General features: G+C 36.5%; 1 protein-coding gene across 2 annotated transcripts in view; it reads left to right on the plus strand.

Moving 5' to 3' along the window:
- Positions 1-16,326, plus strand: part of WDFY3 (WD repeat and FYVE domain containing 3) — a 279,731-nt gene that overhangs the window by 141,242 nt on the left and 122,163 nt on the right. For both annotated transcript variants that reach the window (XM_081582148.1, XM_081582158.1), the window contains 5 exons: positions 600-701; positions 2,576-2,769; positions 8,074-8,531; positions 9,959-10,042; positions 15,114-15,291. In XM_081582148.1, coding sequence (XP_081438274.1) covers positions 600-701; positions 2,576-2,769; positions 8,074-8,531; positions 9,959-10,042; positions 15,114-15,291 — 1,016 coding nt within the window. The remainder of the gene's footprint in view (positions 1-599; positions 702-2,575; positions 2,770-8,073; positions 8,532-9,958; positions 10,043-15,113; positions 15,292-16,326) is intronic.

Raw genomic sequence — 16,326 nt, forward strand, 5'->3', positions numbered from 1 at the left:
TTATACAGCGCACATTAGTGTATCTTTTTAGTAATATTTATGCACATATATAATTATTAAGTACCTTAAATTTGATACTCTTTGTCTTCTCTAATAAATCTGATAAAAGCATAGTAGTGTCTGGCAGTTAGCATTAAATGTGTTGAACGAATTAAGTTGAACAGACAGTACTACTTACAAACTTTTTTTTCCTCTTTGGTACATTAAAATGTAGCATTCTTCTCTGTTGACTAGGAAAGTGTCTGTGAGAAGGATACATTTTGCTTTGTTATTTTCCCTTTTAATATTTTTTAGCTAACTGTAGCTTTCTACCATACCAAAATAAAATCTATAAACATTGACATTACTTTTCCTAGCTGGTAGTTCAGACATATGTATCATTTTTTTAAAAGTTTATATTGAGTCAGCCCAAAAGTCATTTGAGTTTTAACATCTTATGGGAGAAACCAAATGAACTTTCTGGCCAACCCAATACTGTGTCATTTGTATTAATGGTAAAATTAATAGAAATACATTTTTAATTTGTTTTAAAAAACCTAAATCCAGAAAGAAATAAGCTTACCAGTTTTGTGATTTGGACCTTTGATTCTTTTTCCTAGGGGACTCAAGAAATAATAGTTCATTTGAAGACCAAAAACACCTGGCTTTGTTAGTCATGGAGACTTTGACAGTGCTTCTTCAAGGGTCAAACACAAATGCAGGTAATTAGACAGGCTGCTTCTAGCAAATGCACTGGTAAGATAGTACCTGTGGTTGTCTTCTCTAATGATTCTTACTTCTGAGATGTTCTTGTCACTTAGAGAAAAATCTATTGATTCAGTGATGGTACTGTCCCATCTCTAGATATGCAATACTTTTGACCTTCCTAAGTTTATGAATGATGAAATATATATTATTATTAACTTCAAAATGTATTCTTATAGGTTTATTGCTTTTTATAATATGCCTTGTGTTTGAAGTATTCTTTTTCTATTTGTTTACTTATATAGTGCAGACCCTTCATCAGATAGCTTTGCTTATTTAAATATTTTCACAAAACAGCTGCCTCACATTGTGATTTTCTTAATTATTCACTAATTCAAATCAGAGTATTATAATGTTACAACCTTAGGGAAATACTGAAAAGAATAAAACTTGCCTCTCCCAGGGAAAAAATGGTTTTAGTAAATCTTTTGCTTTATTTTTAATCTCAACTTCTCTTTAATCCTTTTTTTACCTGTCATTAATGAACAGTCCATTGGAAGGACTGATGTTGAAGCTGAAACTCCAATACTTTGGCTGCCTGATGTGAAGAGCTGAGTCATTTGAAAAGACCCTGATGCTGGGAAAGATTGAGGGCGGGAGGAGAAGGGGATGACAGGGGATGAGATGGCTTGATGCCATCATCAACTCAATGGATATGAGTTTGAGTAAACTCAAGGAGTTGGTGATGGACAGGGAGGCCTGGCGTGCTGCAGTCCATAGGGTCGCAGAAAGTCGGACACAACTGAGCGACTAAACTAAACTGAAATGAACAGTCCAACTGTATTTATAAAATATCACTCCTGCTTTTAAACAAATAAAGCTTAAGACAGTTTGATATGAGCTATTATATTAGTGGCATATATGAGGTGCTCTAAAAGCATAAAGGATAGAACTCTCTTACTTTTGAGGAAATACTAACTGATGATTTGGATCACTTGGTCCATGTTTTTTTTATACTTGAACTTGGTGTTTGATGTAAGAACAGTATCATCCATGATCAAGAGCACAGGCTATAGAACAGGGCCATATAGACATAAATTCTGCTGGCTGCTTGCTAGCTGTATGACTGACCTGACACCTTACTCAACTTCTGCATGTCTCATTTGCTTATCTGTAAGCAGGTAAGGGATGAGGAGATTAAATAAGTCAATCTACATAAAGCCTTTCCAACAGTACAGTAACCAATGCTTTCTATTATAGTTTATCTTTTTTTTTTTTTAATGAATAGGGTCTCAGCCACCTTTATTTATCTGTTTTTTTAAATTTTTATTGGAGTAGAGTTGACTTACAATGTTATGAGTTTATCGTTTTTGTGTCCTACCAACTAAAAAGTTTGATTACTTACGATTTTTTCTCATTGTAAGAATAACTTACTCCCTTTTTTCTTGCTACTGTTTTGGAAGCCTTGTTTTCCGTTTAAATCTCATTTATTTGCAGTATTGTTCATCTAAAAGCCTTTTACTACACTGATTTCAAGTATTGCTTTGTAAAGCCTCTGCATAAAAATGCTGGTCATTTTGGTAACCACCTACGGAATTTCTGAGCAGTTGAGATTTGGAGAAATTGGGCATGTGGAACATATCAGGGCATTCTTGCATAAAGGAAACCTAGAGAAAATTTGTATATGCCTTTGCTGACATCCCACAATTTTGTATTGTAATTGTAAATTTAAAAGGAGATTTTGTATTGTACTTTTAAAGGTAAAATCGCTGGGTAGGTTTTATGTGCCTTCTTTTAAGTTAGTCTTTCTACAAATGGGTCAGATTTGAGTTCGTCTGACTTACAATGTTTTAAGTTAACCTGTGTTGTTGTTTTGTCTCCCTCCTCCAAGGAATTTTTCGAGAATTTGGAGGTGCAAGATGTGCGCATAATATCGTGAGGTACCCACAGTGTCGGCAGCATGCCCTGATGATGATCCAGCAGTTGGTGCTCTCTCCCAATGGGGACGATGACATGGGCACGCTCCTGGGGCTGATGCACTCGGCCCCACCCACAGAGCTGCAGCTCAAGACCGACATCCTCAGAGTAAGTCTGAGAAGTGTGTCCTTAACAATTTTCACTCCTAAAATCTGGGGCGATTGTTAAATGAGAGCTATTGTGAACTATTCTTCTGATTTTTCTTCAAGTCTAAAAGTATGTCAAAATATGACAGGAGGCAAGAATATACAATGGGTCAAAGATAGTGTCATCAATAAGTGCTGCAGCTACATGTAAAAGAATGAAATTAGAACACTTTCTAACACCAAACACAAAGATAAAACTTAAAATGAATTAAAGACCTAAATGTAAGACCAGAAACTATAAAACTCTTAGAGGAAAACATAGGCAGAACACTCAGTGACATAAATCACAGCAAGATCCTCTATGACCCACCTCCCAGAGTAATGGAAACAAAAATAAACAAGTGGGATCTAATTAAACTTAAAAGCTTTTGCACAGCAAAGGAAACTATAAACAAAGTGAAAAGACAACCTTCAGAATGGGAAAAAATAATAGCAAGTGAAACAACTGACAAAAGGATTAGTTTCCAAAATATACAAGCAGTTCATATAATTCAATACCAGAAAAACAAGCAACCCAGTCAAAAAGTGGGCAGAAGACCTAAATAGACATTTCTCTGAAGAAGACATACAGATGGCTAATAAACACATGAAAAGATGCTTAACGTCACTCATTATTAGAGAAATGCAAGTTAAAATTACAATGAGATATTACCTCACACAGGTGAGAATGGCCATCATCAAAACAATAAATGATGGAGGAGGTGTGGAGAAAAAGGAACGCTCTTGCACTGTTGATGGAAATATAAATTGATACAGCCACTATGGAAGACAGTGTGGAGATTTCTTAAAAAACTAGGACAGATGAATGGATAAAGAAGCTGTGGTACATATATACCAATGGAATATTACTCAGTTATTGAAAAGGAATGCATTTGAGTCGATTCTAATGAGGTAGAGGAACCTAGAGCCTATTATACAGAGTGAAGTAAGTCAGAAAGAGAAAAACAAATATATTAACGCGTGTATATGAAATCTAGAAATACAGTACTGATGAACCTATTTGCAGGGCAGCAAAGGAGACACAGAACAGACTTGTGGACACAGTTGGGGTTGGGGGAGGAGGTAGAGTTTATGATGTATGGAGAGAGTAACATGGAAACATATACATTACCATGCATAAAATAGATAGCCAACAGGAATTTGCTATGTGACTCAGGAAACTCAAACCTGGTCTCTGTAACCACCAAGAGAGGAGGGATGGAGAGGGGAGGTGAGAGGGAGATTCAAGAGGGAGGGGAAATAGATAGACCTATGGCTGATTCGTGTTGATGTTTGGCAGAAACCAACACAATATTGTAGAGCAATTATCATTAAATTAAAAATCAATTTAATTATTAAAAAAATAAAATAATGTCAAAACAATAATAGCTAAAGAAAAGCTAGTGTCTCTAACCTGGCCTCTAAGAGCCCTTGGAATGCCCACCATCTCTTTTCCTTCTGCCTTCCCCTCCTGAGACCCCTGCCCTTTTCCTGGCACAGACATGACAGGAAGTGTAGCTGCCTTCTACAATCATACATTTCTTTTATTAAACTTTTGCTTTATGCAGTTAACTTCTCATCAATAATGAGAAGCTTGTGGTTTTTATCTTTGTGCTATTGTATGTTTCATCCTGTTTTGAGTATGACAATTTTGAATACACATTTTAACTTTCAAGCATGATTATTCTGACCACAATTTATTTCTTAGACCAGGAGGAAATCTACATGCTTATCAATATTGGGGAAAATATATATATTTGAAGGGATCGCCTGGGAAAAGACAAGTGCCCTCAAAGCTGTTAAGGTTGCCAAGTTTTTAAGCATATATTTTCCTCCTTTCTTGGTACCATTATAGTCCAATATGTAAAATATTGGTAGATAAAGCCTACACAAGGCAGCGACCGATCTGTAATTGTAAAGCAGTGTTGTTCTGGTACATGGTAATAACTGCCTCTCAGGCTGGAGGAAGGCAAGAGGAGGGTCCTGATGGGCAGCATTTAGTGATTCCCATGGAGTCAGGACTCCTGCTGTGACCTATTTAAGGCAACTGATGTGTTACTGAATGTGGCTTGGAAAGAGATGTACATTACCACTCCATGGTATAGTATCTCAAGAGCACAGATAATAATAAAATGCAGAAAATCAGAAGTACTGAGTTCTGAGTATTTGCTACTTTTGGTTTTAAAAAAATTTATTCAGTTTTTAATTCATAGAACTTAATTTTTAATTATGATTATGTTTTTAAACAACTGGTAGGCAATATTCCAAAAAGAAAACAATTGGCTCTTATGACGAATATGAGCTGGCTCCAGCATTCCACCACTTTGAGGGCATAAAGTTGGTTTGGAAGACAGAGGAAGATTTGGGATTCCAGTTTCAATTTCCGTTTTTGCTCCATTCAGGAGTGCTTCTTACTTTGTTGTTGTGGTTCAGTCATGAAATTGTGTCCAGCTCTGTGACCCCATGGACAGCAGCACACCAAGCTTCCCTGTCCTCCACTATTTCCTGGAGTTTTCTCAAGTTGCTGTCCATTGCTTCTCACTGCCTCCATTCAGTTGACACAACCACAGACCTATGTAAATTAGTTTGTAATTATTTGGGAACCAGGCCAAAATTCCATGAGATGTAGTATTTTATAATTCTGCTAATGTACAAATTTGAAGTTTAAGCATTAGATTTTTGCACATGTGGATAATACATAGCTGATAATTCTGTCTAATGAACCCCCTAGGACCTACAGCTCCTTTTAACTTTGGTATTCACTGCATTATCATTAATTATTGACTTAAAAAGGATATTAGCTTATTCTTGTTATTTGAAATTTTCAGATACTGAGATTATGCTGTGATTATGTCAAAAGTGCCTAGGAATGGCAGCTTTCAGGCAGTAGGAGGTGGACTTATCCAAAAGAATGTAACATAGACTATTTTCGGTCTAAGGATTAATAAGCACTGTTTTTCTGACCCCTATCATAATTCTAACCATTGATATGATTTTGTACATACTTTGATTTTTGTACATACTTTGATTTTTGTACATACTTTTTATAATACTTTGATTCTTAACTCATACTTCCTCATATATAAAATAACGTGTCCAGTTTTTCCCAGTGTGTATTTGAAGACGGTGATGGTGATGAACTTTTATGTTAGGCACTTTGCTAAGGGTTTTATGTGTATTTCCTGTGAAGTAAGTTGTTATTAATATTGCTTAGGTTTTACATAAGAGGAAAATCTGACATAGAAGGGTTAAGTAACTGACCATGGTGAAATGCTTTTTAATATTGGAGTAGAATTTCTACCCAAGGGTTCTAACGCTAAGCCCTTGCATTTAGCTTTCAGGCAGGTTATATGATGCTTAAAAATATAAAAAAGTTATGAAGTCTTGTGTTAATACGAGTTGGTATTACAAGTACAGTTTATTAAATTTGAGAAAATACAGACACAAAATGGAAACTTACTGGTTGCTGAATAATGGAAGGATTACACTGTATTTCTAAATTTTATTTACATGTACAGATTGCACATTATTATTTTTTAACATAATAAAATGTGTATGTTAGTTGCTTAGTCGTTTCCGGCTCTTTGCTACCCCATGGACTGTAGCCTGCCAGGCTCCTCTGTCCATGAGATTCTCCAGGCAAGAATACTGGAGTGGGTTGCCATTTCCTTCTCCAATAAAGTATAGGTATGTACAATGAAATCTCATAATTTCTAAAGTAGTATACTTGAAAAAGGTCTATTTATTCTTTCCCTTTTTCAAACACTATTAAAAATAAAATGACCTTTTCAAATGTAATGACTGGGAAGATTTAAATTGTGTCTTAAATAATGTTAGGTTCCTAAATAATGATATTATGGTGTTTCAGTTGCTGAAACAGGGAAAAGGAGCATGTGTATCTGCAAACAGATTTTGAATTGCTCTCTGGGGCAGTATAGTTTCATGGTTAAGTGCATTAGTAGAGGAATCAGAATGCCTGTGTTTAACTCCTGTCTTTGCCATTGTATAAGCTGTGCGACTCTTTGCGACTCTATGGACTGTAGCCCATCAGGCTCCTCTGTCCATGGGATTTTGCCAGGCAAAAATACTGCAGTGGAGATCGAACCCGCTTCTCTTGCATCTCCTACTTGGCAGGCAGATTCTTTACCACTGTACCACCTAGGAAATGTTATAAACTGTGTGGTCTTTGGAAAATTATTTAACCACATGAGGCCTCAATTTTTCATCTGTGAAGTGTGGATAATAATAGTTCCCATTGCATAGGATTATTTAGAAAGATAGATAAGCTAATGTATTAAAGCACTTAAAGAAGTACCTAATACAGGGCTTCCCTGGTGGCTCAGCAGTAAAGAATCCTCCTGCAACGCAAGAGGCACGAATGAGTTCAATCCCTGGATCAAGAAGATCCCATGGAGGAGGGAATGGCAGCCCACTCCAGTGTTTTTGCCTGGGAAATCCCATGGACAGAGGAGCCTGGTGGGCTACAGTCCCTAGGGTTGAAAAGAGTCAGACACAAGTTAGCAACTAAACCACCACCACCAGTACATAGTAAGTGCCCCAGAAAATGTTAGTTATTTTATAATGTGTTATTTTTAATAATGAACTCAGTTAAAAGTATGGCAGTTCATTTAATAATACTGTCCAATGCATAGGATTACTGATAGTTATAAAAGATTGTCTTACCTGTTTGGCCTTGTAGCTATTCTGGGGATGAACATGCTTTCAGCCCTCTGGCTGCAGTTCACTCTGCAAGAGAGAATGTCCAGTAACTCCATGAAGTGACTCCTTTTTTGAAAGCGTCGGGATATGGTCATTTTATATGAATTGAAATACTGTGCCTGATCATCGCTCTCATCCTTTCTAGAATAAATCATTTTATATACACACAGTCATAAGTTTTCATGATTGTATAATATTGTATTAGAACATGTATTTTACTTACTTAGCAAAATTACTTTGTAAAAATGAAAAATAACTGACTTCATTAATGTCCTTATTCATCCAATACATAGGAAAAGCTTTTTCGGCCAGGATTTGGTTATAGCCATTATTCTATCAAAAGCGATATGTGATAAGTGTTTTCTAAAATTTTCTCCTGCTTTTAATATGGCATTTTTTAATTAGCAAAATATTTGACATGCTTCATAAGATTACTTTTTGGGTAAATGACAAAAATACTCTTGTCAGATATTCACAGAATGGCATTCCCCTTTGACATTCATGTATGGGTTTTTTTTTTCCTCTTTAATTTGAATTATAAGTTTGTGTTGTTATTTGTCCTCCGTAGGCCCTCCTGTCAGTCCTTCGAGAAAGTCACCGTTCAAGAACAGTCTTTAGAAAAGTTGGAGGCTTTGTGTACATTACGTCCTTGCTCGTTGCTATGGAAAGATCTTTGAGCTCGCCACCCAAGAACGGGTGGGAGAAAGTGAACCAGAACCATGTGTTTGAACTTCTCCACACGGTGTTCTGCACATTGACTGCAGCAATGCGCTATGAGCCAGCCAACTCACACTTCTTCAAAACAGAGATTCAATATGAGAAGTTGGCAGATGCCGTTCGATTTCTTGGCTGCTTCTCAGACCTAAGAAAGATCAGCCCCATGAATGTCTTCCCTTCAAATACTCAGCCATTTCAAAGACTTTTAGAGGAAGACGTCATCTCAATGGACTTGGTGTCACCCACTCTACGGCACTGCAGTAAACTCTTTATTTATCTCTACAGAGTAGCCACAGATTCTTTTGACAGGTATGACTCTGCTCCATACTCTGAATTTAAGGGTATGTTATGTATGACTTCAATATTAAGGCTTGAATTATAAATTAGGTTAAAATGAAAACAAATGAATCTTCTCTCTCATTCACTTATCTGTCACTTTATACGGGAACATTACTACTGCCCTGATGTTGAGCTTTTCAGCATGGACATCTGTGTAATATTTGTAAAACCAGGGTTAGAGTTAAGCTCTCAGTGCACCTAATAGGACAGTTTCTATGACGTTTACTTCTCGTGCTGGTGTTCTTTTTCCTCAAGAACAGTAGGTACATCCAGACCTAATAGATGTTAATTATCAACAGGAGAACATGGTTATGATTAATGTATTTTCAGACAGATGATATAGTCTCCACAGAATCTACATTTTATAATCCTCAAAAAGTGATGTGTCTTCCTGGGAGATACTGATAGTTCAAGAGTCTATGAATTTAATTTGCTTATTCCTTCATTAAACAACTTCTTAACGAACATCTACCACGTGCCACGTGACGATGCTAGGCATTTAGAGGTCTGCTCAGCATAAGGCTTCTCTGTTCATGTCCATCCGTTAGCTTCAGTACAAAAAATTCAAACACAAATGAACGATTACAATATATCAGGATAAAATCTGAAGGAAATCTAGGGTTCTAAGATCGTAAGCCTGCTTTATCTAAATCCCTTATTTTCAGGAGTATGTTTTCCATCAAGTTCTCACTTTGAAAATAATGTAAGAGTGATCGTGCTGCTCATTTTCTCCAAGCATGATCACTTTTAATAGTTACCATAGTTTTATCTCATAAAACAAATGAACTGTTTCTGTTAATATAATGTCCCCATCAATAAAGCAAGTAACTCTGTTATATCCCTAACTGGAAAATTATCAACTCTGACTTACCTATTGAGATGTTTCTTGTTTCTTAGGCCTTAATATTTAGGTAGAAAATACAGGTAATGTAAAAAAAAGTTTTCAAATTTTTCCAGTCTTGAAAATAAAAATGCATATTTATTGTTAAATATTGTTAACTTATGGAAGACATGGGAGAGTGTAGGTAGTGTTCAGGGAATAAAATGTTTTTAAAGTTAAAATTTGTGTATTTAGATTCAACCACTTTTCCCTTGTTTTCTAACTTATCCTAGTTAGCCTACCTTATTTTTACTTTGCTTTGTCAAAAAAAAAAAAAAGGCCCACAGCAGTCTGACAGATAGGTTCAATGTTAACCTTGATGGATAAGCATCTGCCTTAAGCATGCTTTTCTGTTTCCCTCAGTGCATGTGTTGTAGTCTTGTTCCTTGTTCCCACTGAGTATGGAGGTTGTTCCCTATTAAACTTTTTCTGATATTGCTTGTGAAACTAACCAGCTGCCCTCCTGGTGTTTTGCTCTAACCTCTCTGACCCCCCCTGTCTGTTTTGTTGTCTGTAGTCGTGCAGAACAGATCCCTCCTTGCCTGACAAGTGAGTCTTCTCTTCCCTCTCCTTGGGGGACTCCAGCTTTGTCCAGGAAAAGGTACTGATCTAATAATAGCAGTCCATCTTTGTTTGCGTGGGTTTTTTTCTCCTGTGCTTGATATATTAATGTGGATTTTGTGCTTTGTATTGTATAACTTGGAACTTCCCTGATGGCTCAGTGGTAAAGAGCTTTCCTGCCAATGCAGAAGACACGGGTTCAATCCCTGGGTCGGGAGGATCCCCTGGAGAAGGAAATGGCAACCCACTCCAGTATTCTTACCTGGGGAATCCTGTGGACAGAGGAACCTGGCGGGCTACAGTCCATGGGGCCACAAAAGAGTCAGACGCCAGTTAGCCACTAGACAACAGCCACAGTTGAATAACTTCAATTTTTTTTTTCCTTTCTATTTGATTTCTTTGTTTTTAAAATTTTCAGCTTCAGCTGAGTATATTTATGAGAGTAAAGTGTGTTAATGCTGTGAAGATATGAAGGACGTGTAGAGTTTTGTCATCCAGCTGTAGACTAAAATGTGCCTTTTAGAGCCAACATGTATTTTATTAAACTAATTTAGAAAAGAGGATGTAATGCGTCTTTAGGTAGGATACTTTTCTGCTTTTTCTTTTCACTTTAAATGTGTGTGGGATCATTCTTTGGTTTTTAGTATTACTCCAAAATGAACATGCCAGTGTTGGCTGAGGAAACGGATTTTCTCAATTAGGTCCAACCAGTTGAAATGTGATGCTGTTATGAAGACTGAACTGGGTAACCTTTGGAAAAGTGAACAAAAAAACCTACCCTAGCTCCTGCTTTCATCAGTTTTGTTTAAATCTCTTTTTAAGCTGATGTAGTCTACCTCATACTTAAATCTTATGACTATAAAGTTCCCCAGTGGCTCAGGGCTAAAAAATCTGCCTGCAGTGCAGGAGACTTGGGTTGGATCCCTGGGTGGGGAAGATCCCCTGGAGGAGGAAATAGCAACCCACTCCAGTAATCTTGCTGGGAAAATCCCATGGACAAGAGGAGCTTTAGCCAGGCTAGGGTCACAAAGAGTTGAACATGACTGGCTGGCTAAGGTCGCAAAGAGGACGGGACTGAGCAACTGAGCACATACACGTAAAGAACCAGCAGTTGATTGACCAGTTAAGATTCATTTGAGATTCCATTTTTTAACCTGTACTTAAAGTGATCATAGTCTGTGCACTTGGCACCAAATTCTCTTCCTTCCCTTTTTTCCTCATAAACAAGGACTAGTCCTTAGGTCTTGTATTAATATTCTCACATTGTGGCTTTTTAAAAATAAGCCTGAGGCTCTGCTGTGCTGTTTGTTTCTGTGGTTCATGTTTTGAAAGTTGAATAGAGTTGTAATTTAGTACTATACAAATTTAGTAAGACTTCCCTGGTGGCTCAGACGGTAAAGCATCTGCCTACAATGCGGGAGACCCGGGTTCCATCCCTGGGTTGGGAAGATCTCCTAGAGAAAGAAATGGCAACCCACTCCAGTATTCTTGCCTGGAAAACCCCATGGACGGAGGAGCCTGGTAGGCTACAGTCCATGGGGTCACAAAGAGTCAGACACGACTGAGCAACTTCACTTACACATACAAATTTAGTATTTCAATATATTTTAATAGTTATACTCATTATGTATATGGGCTTATATTTTCCTTTTTCTCTTAAATGTACACTGGAGTTTACAACTCATTTTCTTCTATTAGCTTATGAAAATTCATAAAGGAATTTAGCATTGTTCAATGTACTTATATTTAAAAACTACTTCTTTTTCATTTTTTTAAAGAGCAGTTCTTAATTCAAGAAATTATAAAATCAGTTTGAGTTGACCTAGTGTGTTTTTCTGTTGCTAAAGTAAATAGCATAAAAGATATTATTTGTGTTGGAGGATTCACATGTGCCCACTATCTCACAGAACTACTGGATGTTAGAACAATGGTTTCAGTTCATTAAAAAAAATCACATTTACAACTGTCATACATGGTGAAGGCTTAAAAATTGCTGTGTTTAAAAACATTTAAGTCATTAGGTATTAACCAGAAACTACAAAAAACTTTGAACAGAAATTCACAGATTAAAGGAACAAATATTTAAAAATTTATCAGATTTTACTATTTATTTAAATAGTAGTTTGACAAAGGAAAAAATAGCATTTTATTCTGTATGATAGGTATTTAAGGCCTTAGATCAAAAACATTTTGTCAACATTTGCAGGACAGCTGCATGTAAGGATGCCCTGTCTTTGACCTAAGGGAAGACTGTCACTGAATTGACAATTGTAGCTGAGTGTATCTTATCCATGAGAATTCTAATTCAGCTTACAGTCTGATATTACCCTCAAGGGTTCCCAGTGCCATTCATAGTAATAAGATCAGTGTTGACATTTTCAGGTTGCCATTCTAGTCAGGTTACATACATTTAATCAGTGGTAAAAATCATAAGCTGAAAGAAATCTTTTTATTTCACAGCATAGTAACTTTGAAAGTTAGAATATCTCAAGAACATCTCAGATTACATCAGTTTATGGGGATCTTTTTTCTTGTGACAAAACATTTTTTTTTTCTTTCTTTTGGCAAAAGGGAAAACCAACATTGTGTTAGTTTTATGGCGTGTGAAGATTAAAATACTAAGGAAATTTTGAAATTGTGATCCTTGTCTGGCATATAAAAGCTTCAGGAGTCTTCTTTAAATATTTTAAGAGTTAAAGAAGTAAGAAACCTTATTTTGGAAAACTAAAAACATAGCTTTTTTCATTATTCAGAAGGAATAATGAAACAGAACTATAGCTGAACAGTATCCAATCAGAATTAGAGGAAGTGAAAACAAAATATAAAATAGTAACCAAGACTCTCAGAATACTATCTACAGTATGGAAAACAGTGGCAAATACTAGCTATCATTCAGACATGGTTCCCATTACTCAGTGCCTATACACACTTAATGATAATTAATGTAAAGCAAATTCAGAATTTAAATATTTAAATATATATTCCTCAAAGAGGTAGGTAAGTCTTAGGTGTATATGAGAATTTAGATTGAAGTATTAAATCGCAATTTCTTTAGGCCTTAAAAGTAACTGCAACATAAAAATTAACAAAATCTTGAAATGTCATTTTTATCCTGTCTTTGTAAATGATTAGGTCTTGTTTGGTAATTATCCATTTAATAAGTTTACCATAATCTCTAAATTTAAAAAGTGGTGTAATACCTGTGGTTTACTTAAGTGAGAAGTAAGAATTGCTATATAATGCCTGTTAAAATAGACCCCATTTTACTTAATACATACCATGTTTTAGAGTTCTATGATGTTTGCAGTATTTTTCTTGAGAAGAATAAATGTAATTCCTGCATTAGAATATTTTTATAAAAGATTGAAAGTTTATCACTGTGATAGTTAATATTAGTAAAGAGTTCAGTTTCCAAAGACATAAAGGACTTCTTCCTAGCTAGCTATACATATCCATAATTTAAGTTCTAATTTATATTAAATCAGGCAACTCAGAAATAATTCGAGAAGGCCTGTAATTAGAATACACAGTTAGAATCTATGTTTCTTACCCTCACATTTGGGCTACTTTTTGTGTGGAATGAAAACAATTTTTATGAACTTCTTAAGTTTGGCGTCCCTGTTACACAGTGGAGAAATCATGGATCTTTTTTTCCAAGTGACATGGAACCTTTTAAAGAGCAAGGGGAGAAACATAAGAGGAGTACACCTATTGGTAACAAGCATTTAGAAACCTACCTTAGTAAGTTTAGATATTAAAGCTTTCTGAACAAAAACAGAAAAAGAGAATGAAAAAAAATGAGTAGGTGGAAGATATGCTGACTTGAAATAAATGGGAGAGCATGTTTTTTAAGTGAAGCTGAATACTTTCCTAGAATCTCTGTTAAAGAGAGAATGGTACTTAAAAAAAAAAAAAGAAACTGTGGCAGTGCCAATTCTTTGCTACTAAATCAGTGACTTAAAGCATCTGTTTTCCAAGCTGCTCTTGTGCCGGAGAGCTGAAACTGCACTGCTCTCAGTGACAGAGCTCAGCATTAGACAAATTATGCTGAAACCGATTCACTGGAACAAAGAGCTCCCATAGGTTGAAGTCACAAGCATGTGTTTCCTTGTGCCAAGACACAAAATGTGCAAAACTCATGAACTGTAGAAGAAGAATATGAAATAGAAGGAGGATATCATTGATGAGACAAAATGTGTATTTAGGACATATCCCAAGATTGAAAAAATTGTGATGAATATTTTCAGTGGTAGGGAAGATAATGCAAAAAAGGATGAGTGTAGTTCTAAGTAACCTAAAGGAAAACTCCCTTGATGCTTAATACATATATTGTCAGGTGGCCAGTCTTCCCAGAAGGTGTTTTGGTAAAGAATCCACCTGCCAATCCAGGAGACACAAGAGACAGGGTTTCTATCCCTGGTTCAGGGAGATCCCCTGGAGTAGGAAATGGTAACCCACTCCAGTAGTCTTACCTGGAAAATCCCATGGACAGAGGAGCCTGGCAGGCTACACTTAGTGGGGTCTCAAAGAATCGGACATGACTGAGCACACTTTCACAGGACCAGGATTTGAAGCCAACCCTGACTCAGTTGAACTTCTGGTGCATATGTGATTCTTTTTTTTTCCCCCCTTTCTTTTCTTTCAGTCTTACCGAGATATAATTGATGTACTACCCTATATAAATTTAGGATGTATAATTATATGGCTTGCAAAATGATTAACACAGTAAGTTTAGTTAACACCCATTATATAGATTCAAGGAAAAAATACTTCTTTTCCTTGTGATGAGAACTTTTAGGATCTACTCTTGTAGCAACTTTCGAGTATACCTTAGAGCAGTATCAACTAGTCATCATGCACCATTCTTGAATGAAACAATTCCAATAGTAAATGATAAGACTCAGTAAACTGTCTGTATGTGACTCACTAAGAATTGATAGTATATTGGTTTTTTAATTTCCCAACCTTAAGATGTTTTGTAACCCAACCCATCATTATAAGGCTTTTTTTTTTTTTTTAACTCAGTGGAGAAAGGTAATAGAAGATGAAGAAAATGAACAGAGACTATGACTGAAATGAAATACCCAATTACCCGTCTTTGTGTTTTACAGGCATGCGTATCATTCTGTTTCTACTCCCCCCGTCTACCCTCCTAAAAACGTTGCTGACCTGAAACCACACGTGGCAACTTCATCTCTCCCGAGTTCTGATGCCGTCATCATCCATCCTGGGGCCATGCTTGCTATGCTGGATCTCCTGGCCTCTGTTGGGTCAGTGACGCAGCCAGAAGTAAGCTCGTGTATATTAGTGCCTCCCTGACTTGAATGAGTGAAAGGTGTGACTGCACAAGCAAGGGGATGGGGCCAAGAAAGTGATACGGAACCTTTCTGTGTCACATACTGAAATAGGTAAAGGGGAAAAACAGGATTCTTCTATTTGAGTCTTAACTTTTTTAATAAATAGTAATGACATATGTTTTAGAGTACAGTTTATTTGTTAAATGATACACATGTGTGACTGTTTGTTGGGCTTCCCTTGTGGCTCAGCCGGTAAATAATCCGCCTGCAATACAGGAGACCTGGGTTTGATCCCTGGGTTGGGAAGATCCCCTGGAGAAGGGAAAGGCTACCCACTCCAGTATTCTGGCCTGGAGAATTCTATGGACTGTATAGTCCATGGGGTCGCAAAGAGGTGGACATGACTGAGCGACTTTCACTCAACAACATATGTTTTAGAGTACAGTTTGTTAAAATGCAAGACAGTTACTTCTGGTGCTAAAATAATTCTGTTTCTCCTTGTAAATCCTGCTCAGCAGTGGAAATTGTTCATAAGACTGGGAGAGAAATAACTGAAGATACCATTTTGAGGCTGTTGATGTATTTTTAATTGTAGCACTCGAGTTTGGGTGAACTAGTTTGAGTGACCAATTTTGTTAAAATGCTGTATGGTCTCTAAGGCCTAAAGTGTCATGAGTGAAGCGTTAACTATAGGCCTTCCTTTAATGTGATTATTGACCTACCATGAAAAAGACTTTATACAAATAATAATACTGTTAGTTGTATATAGTCATGTAATATGATGGACTTAAAAGAGAGTAGAGTCCAGCTGGATATGCTTCTAAGAAAAAGAAGATTGGTAATATTTCCTTAGTCCTGTTCTGGGGTTGCTTTGTGCCTCTACACCAGCTACTTAATTCATCTGAATGTAGTTTGAAGTGGCCAGAGACACCTCATATTGAAAGGTGTGCTTCACCTTTTAAAGGGAGATAACTATCACCTGTCTTATTAAGAGTGCCCTGGTGGCATGCATTTCTTTGTTAACTCC

The sequence above is a fragment of the Giraffa tippelskirchi genome, chromosome 1 (genome assembly GCF_054371585.1).
Source record: "Giraffa tippelskirchi isolate mGirTip1 chromosome 1, T2T-mGirTip1v1.2.pri, whole genome shotgun sequence".
NCBI classification, from domain to species: Eukaryota; Metazoa; Chordata; class Mammalia; order Artiodactyla; family Giraffidae; genus Giraffa; species Giraffa tippelskirchi.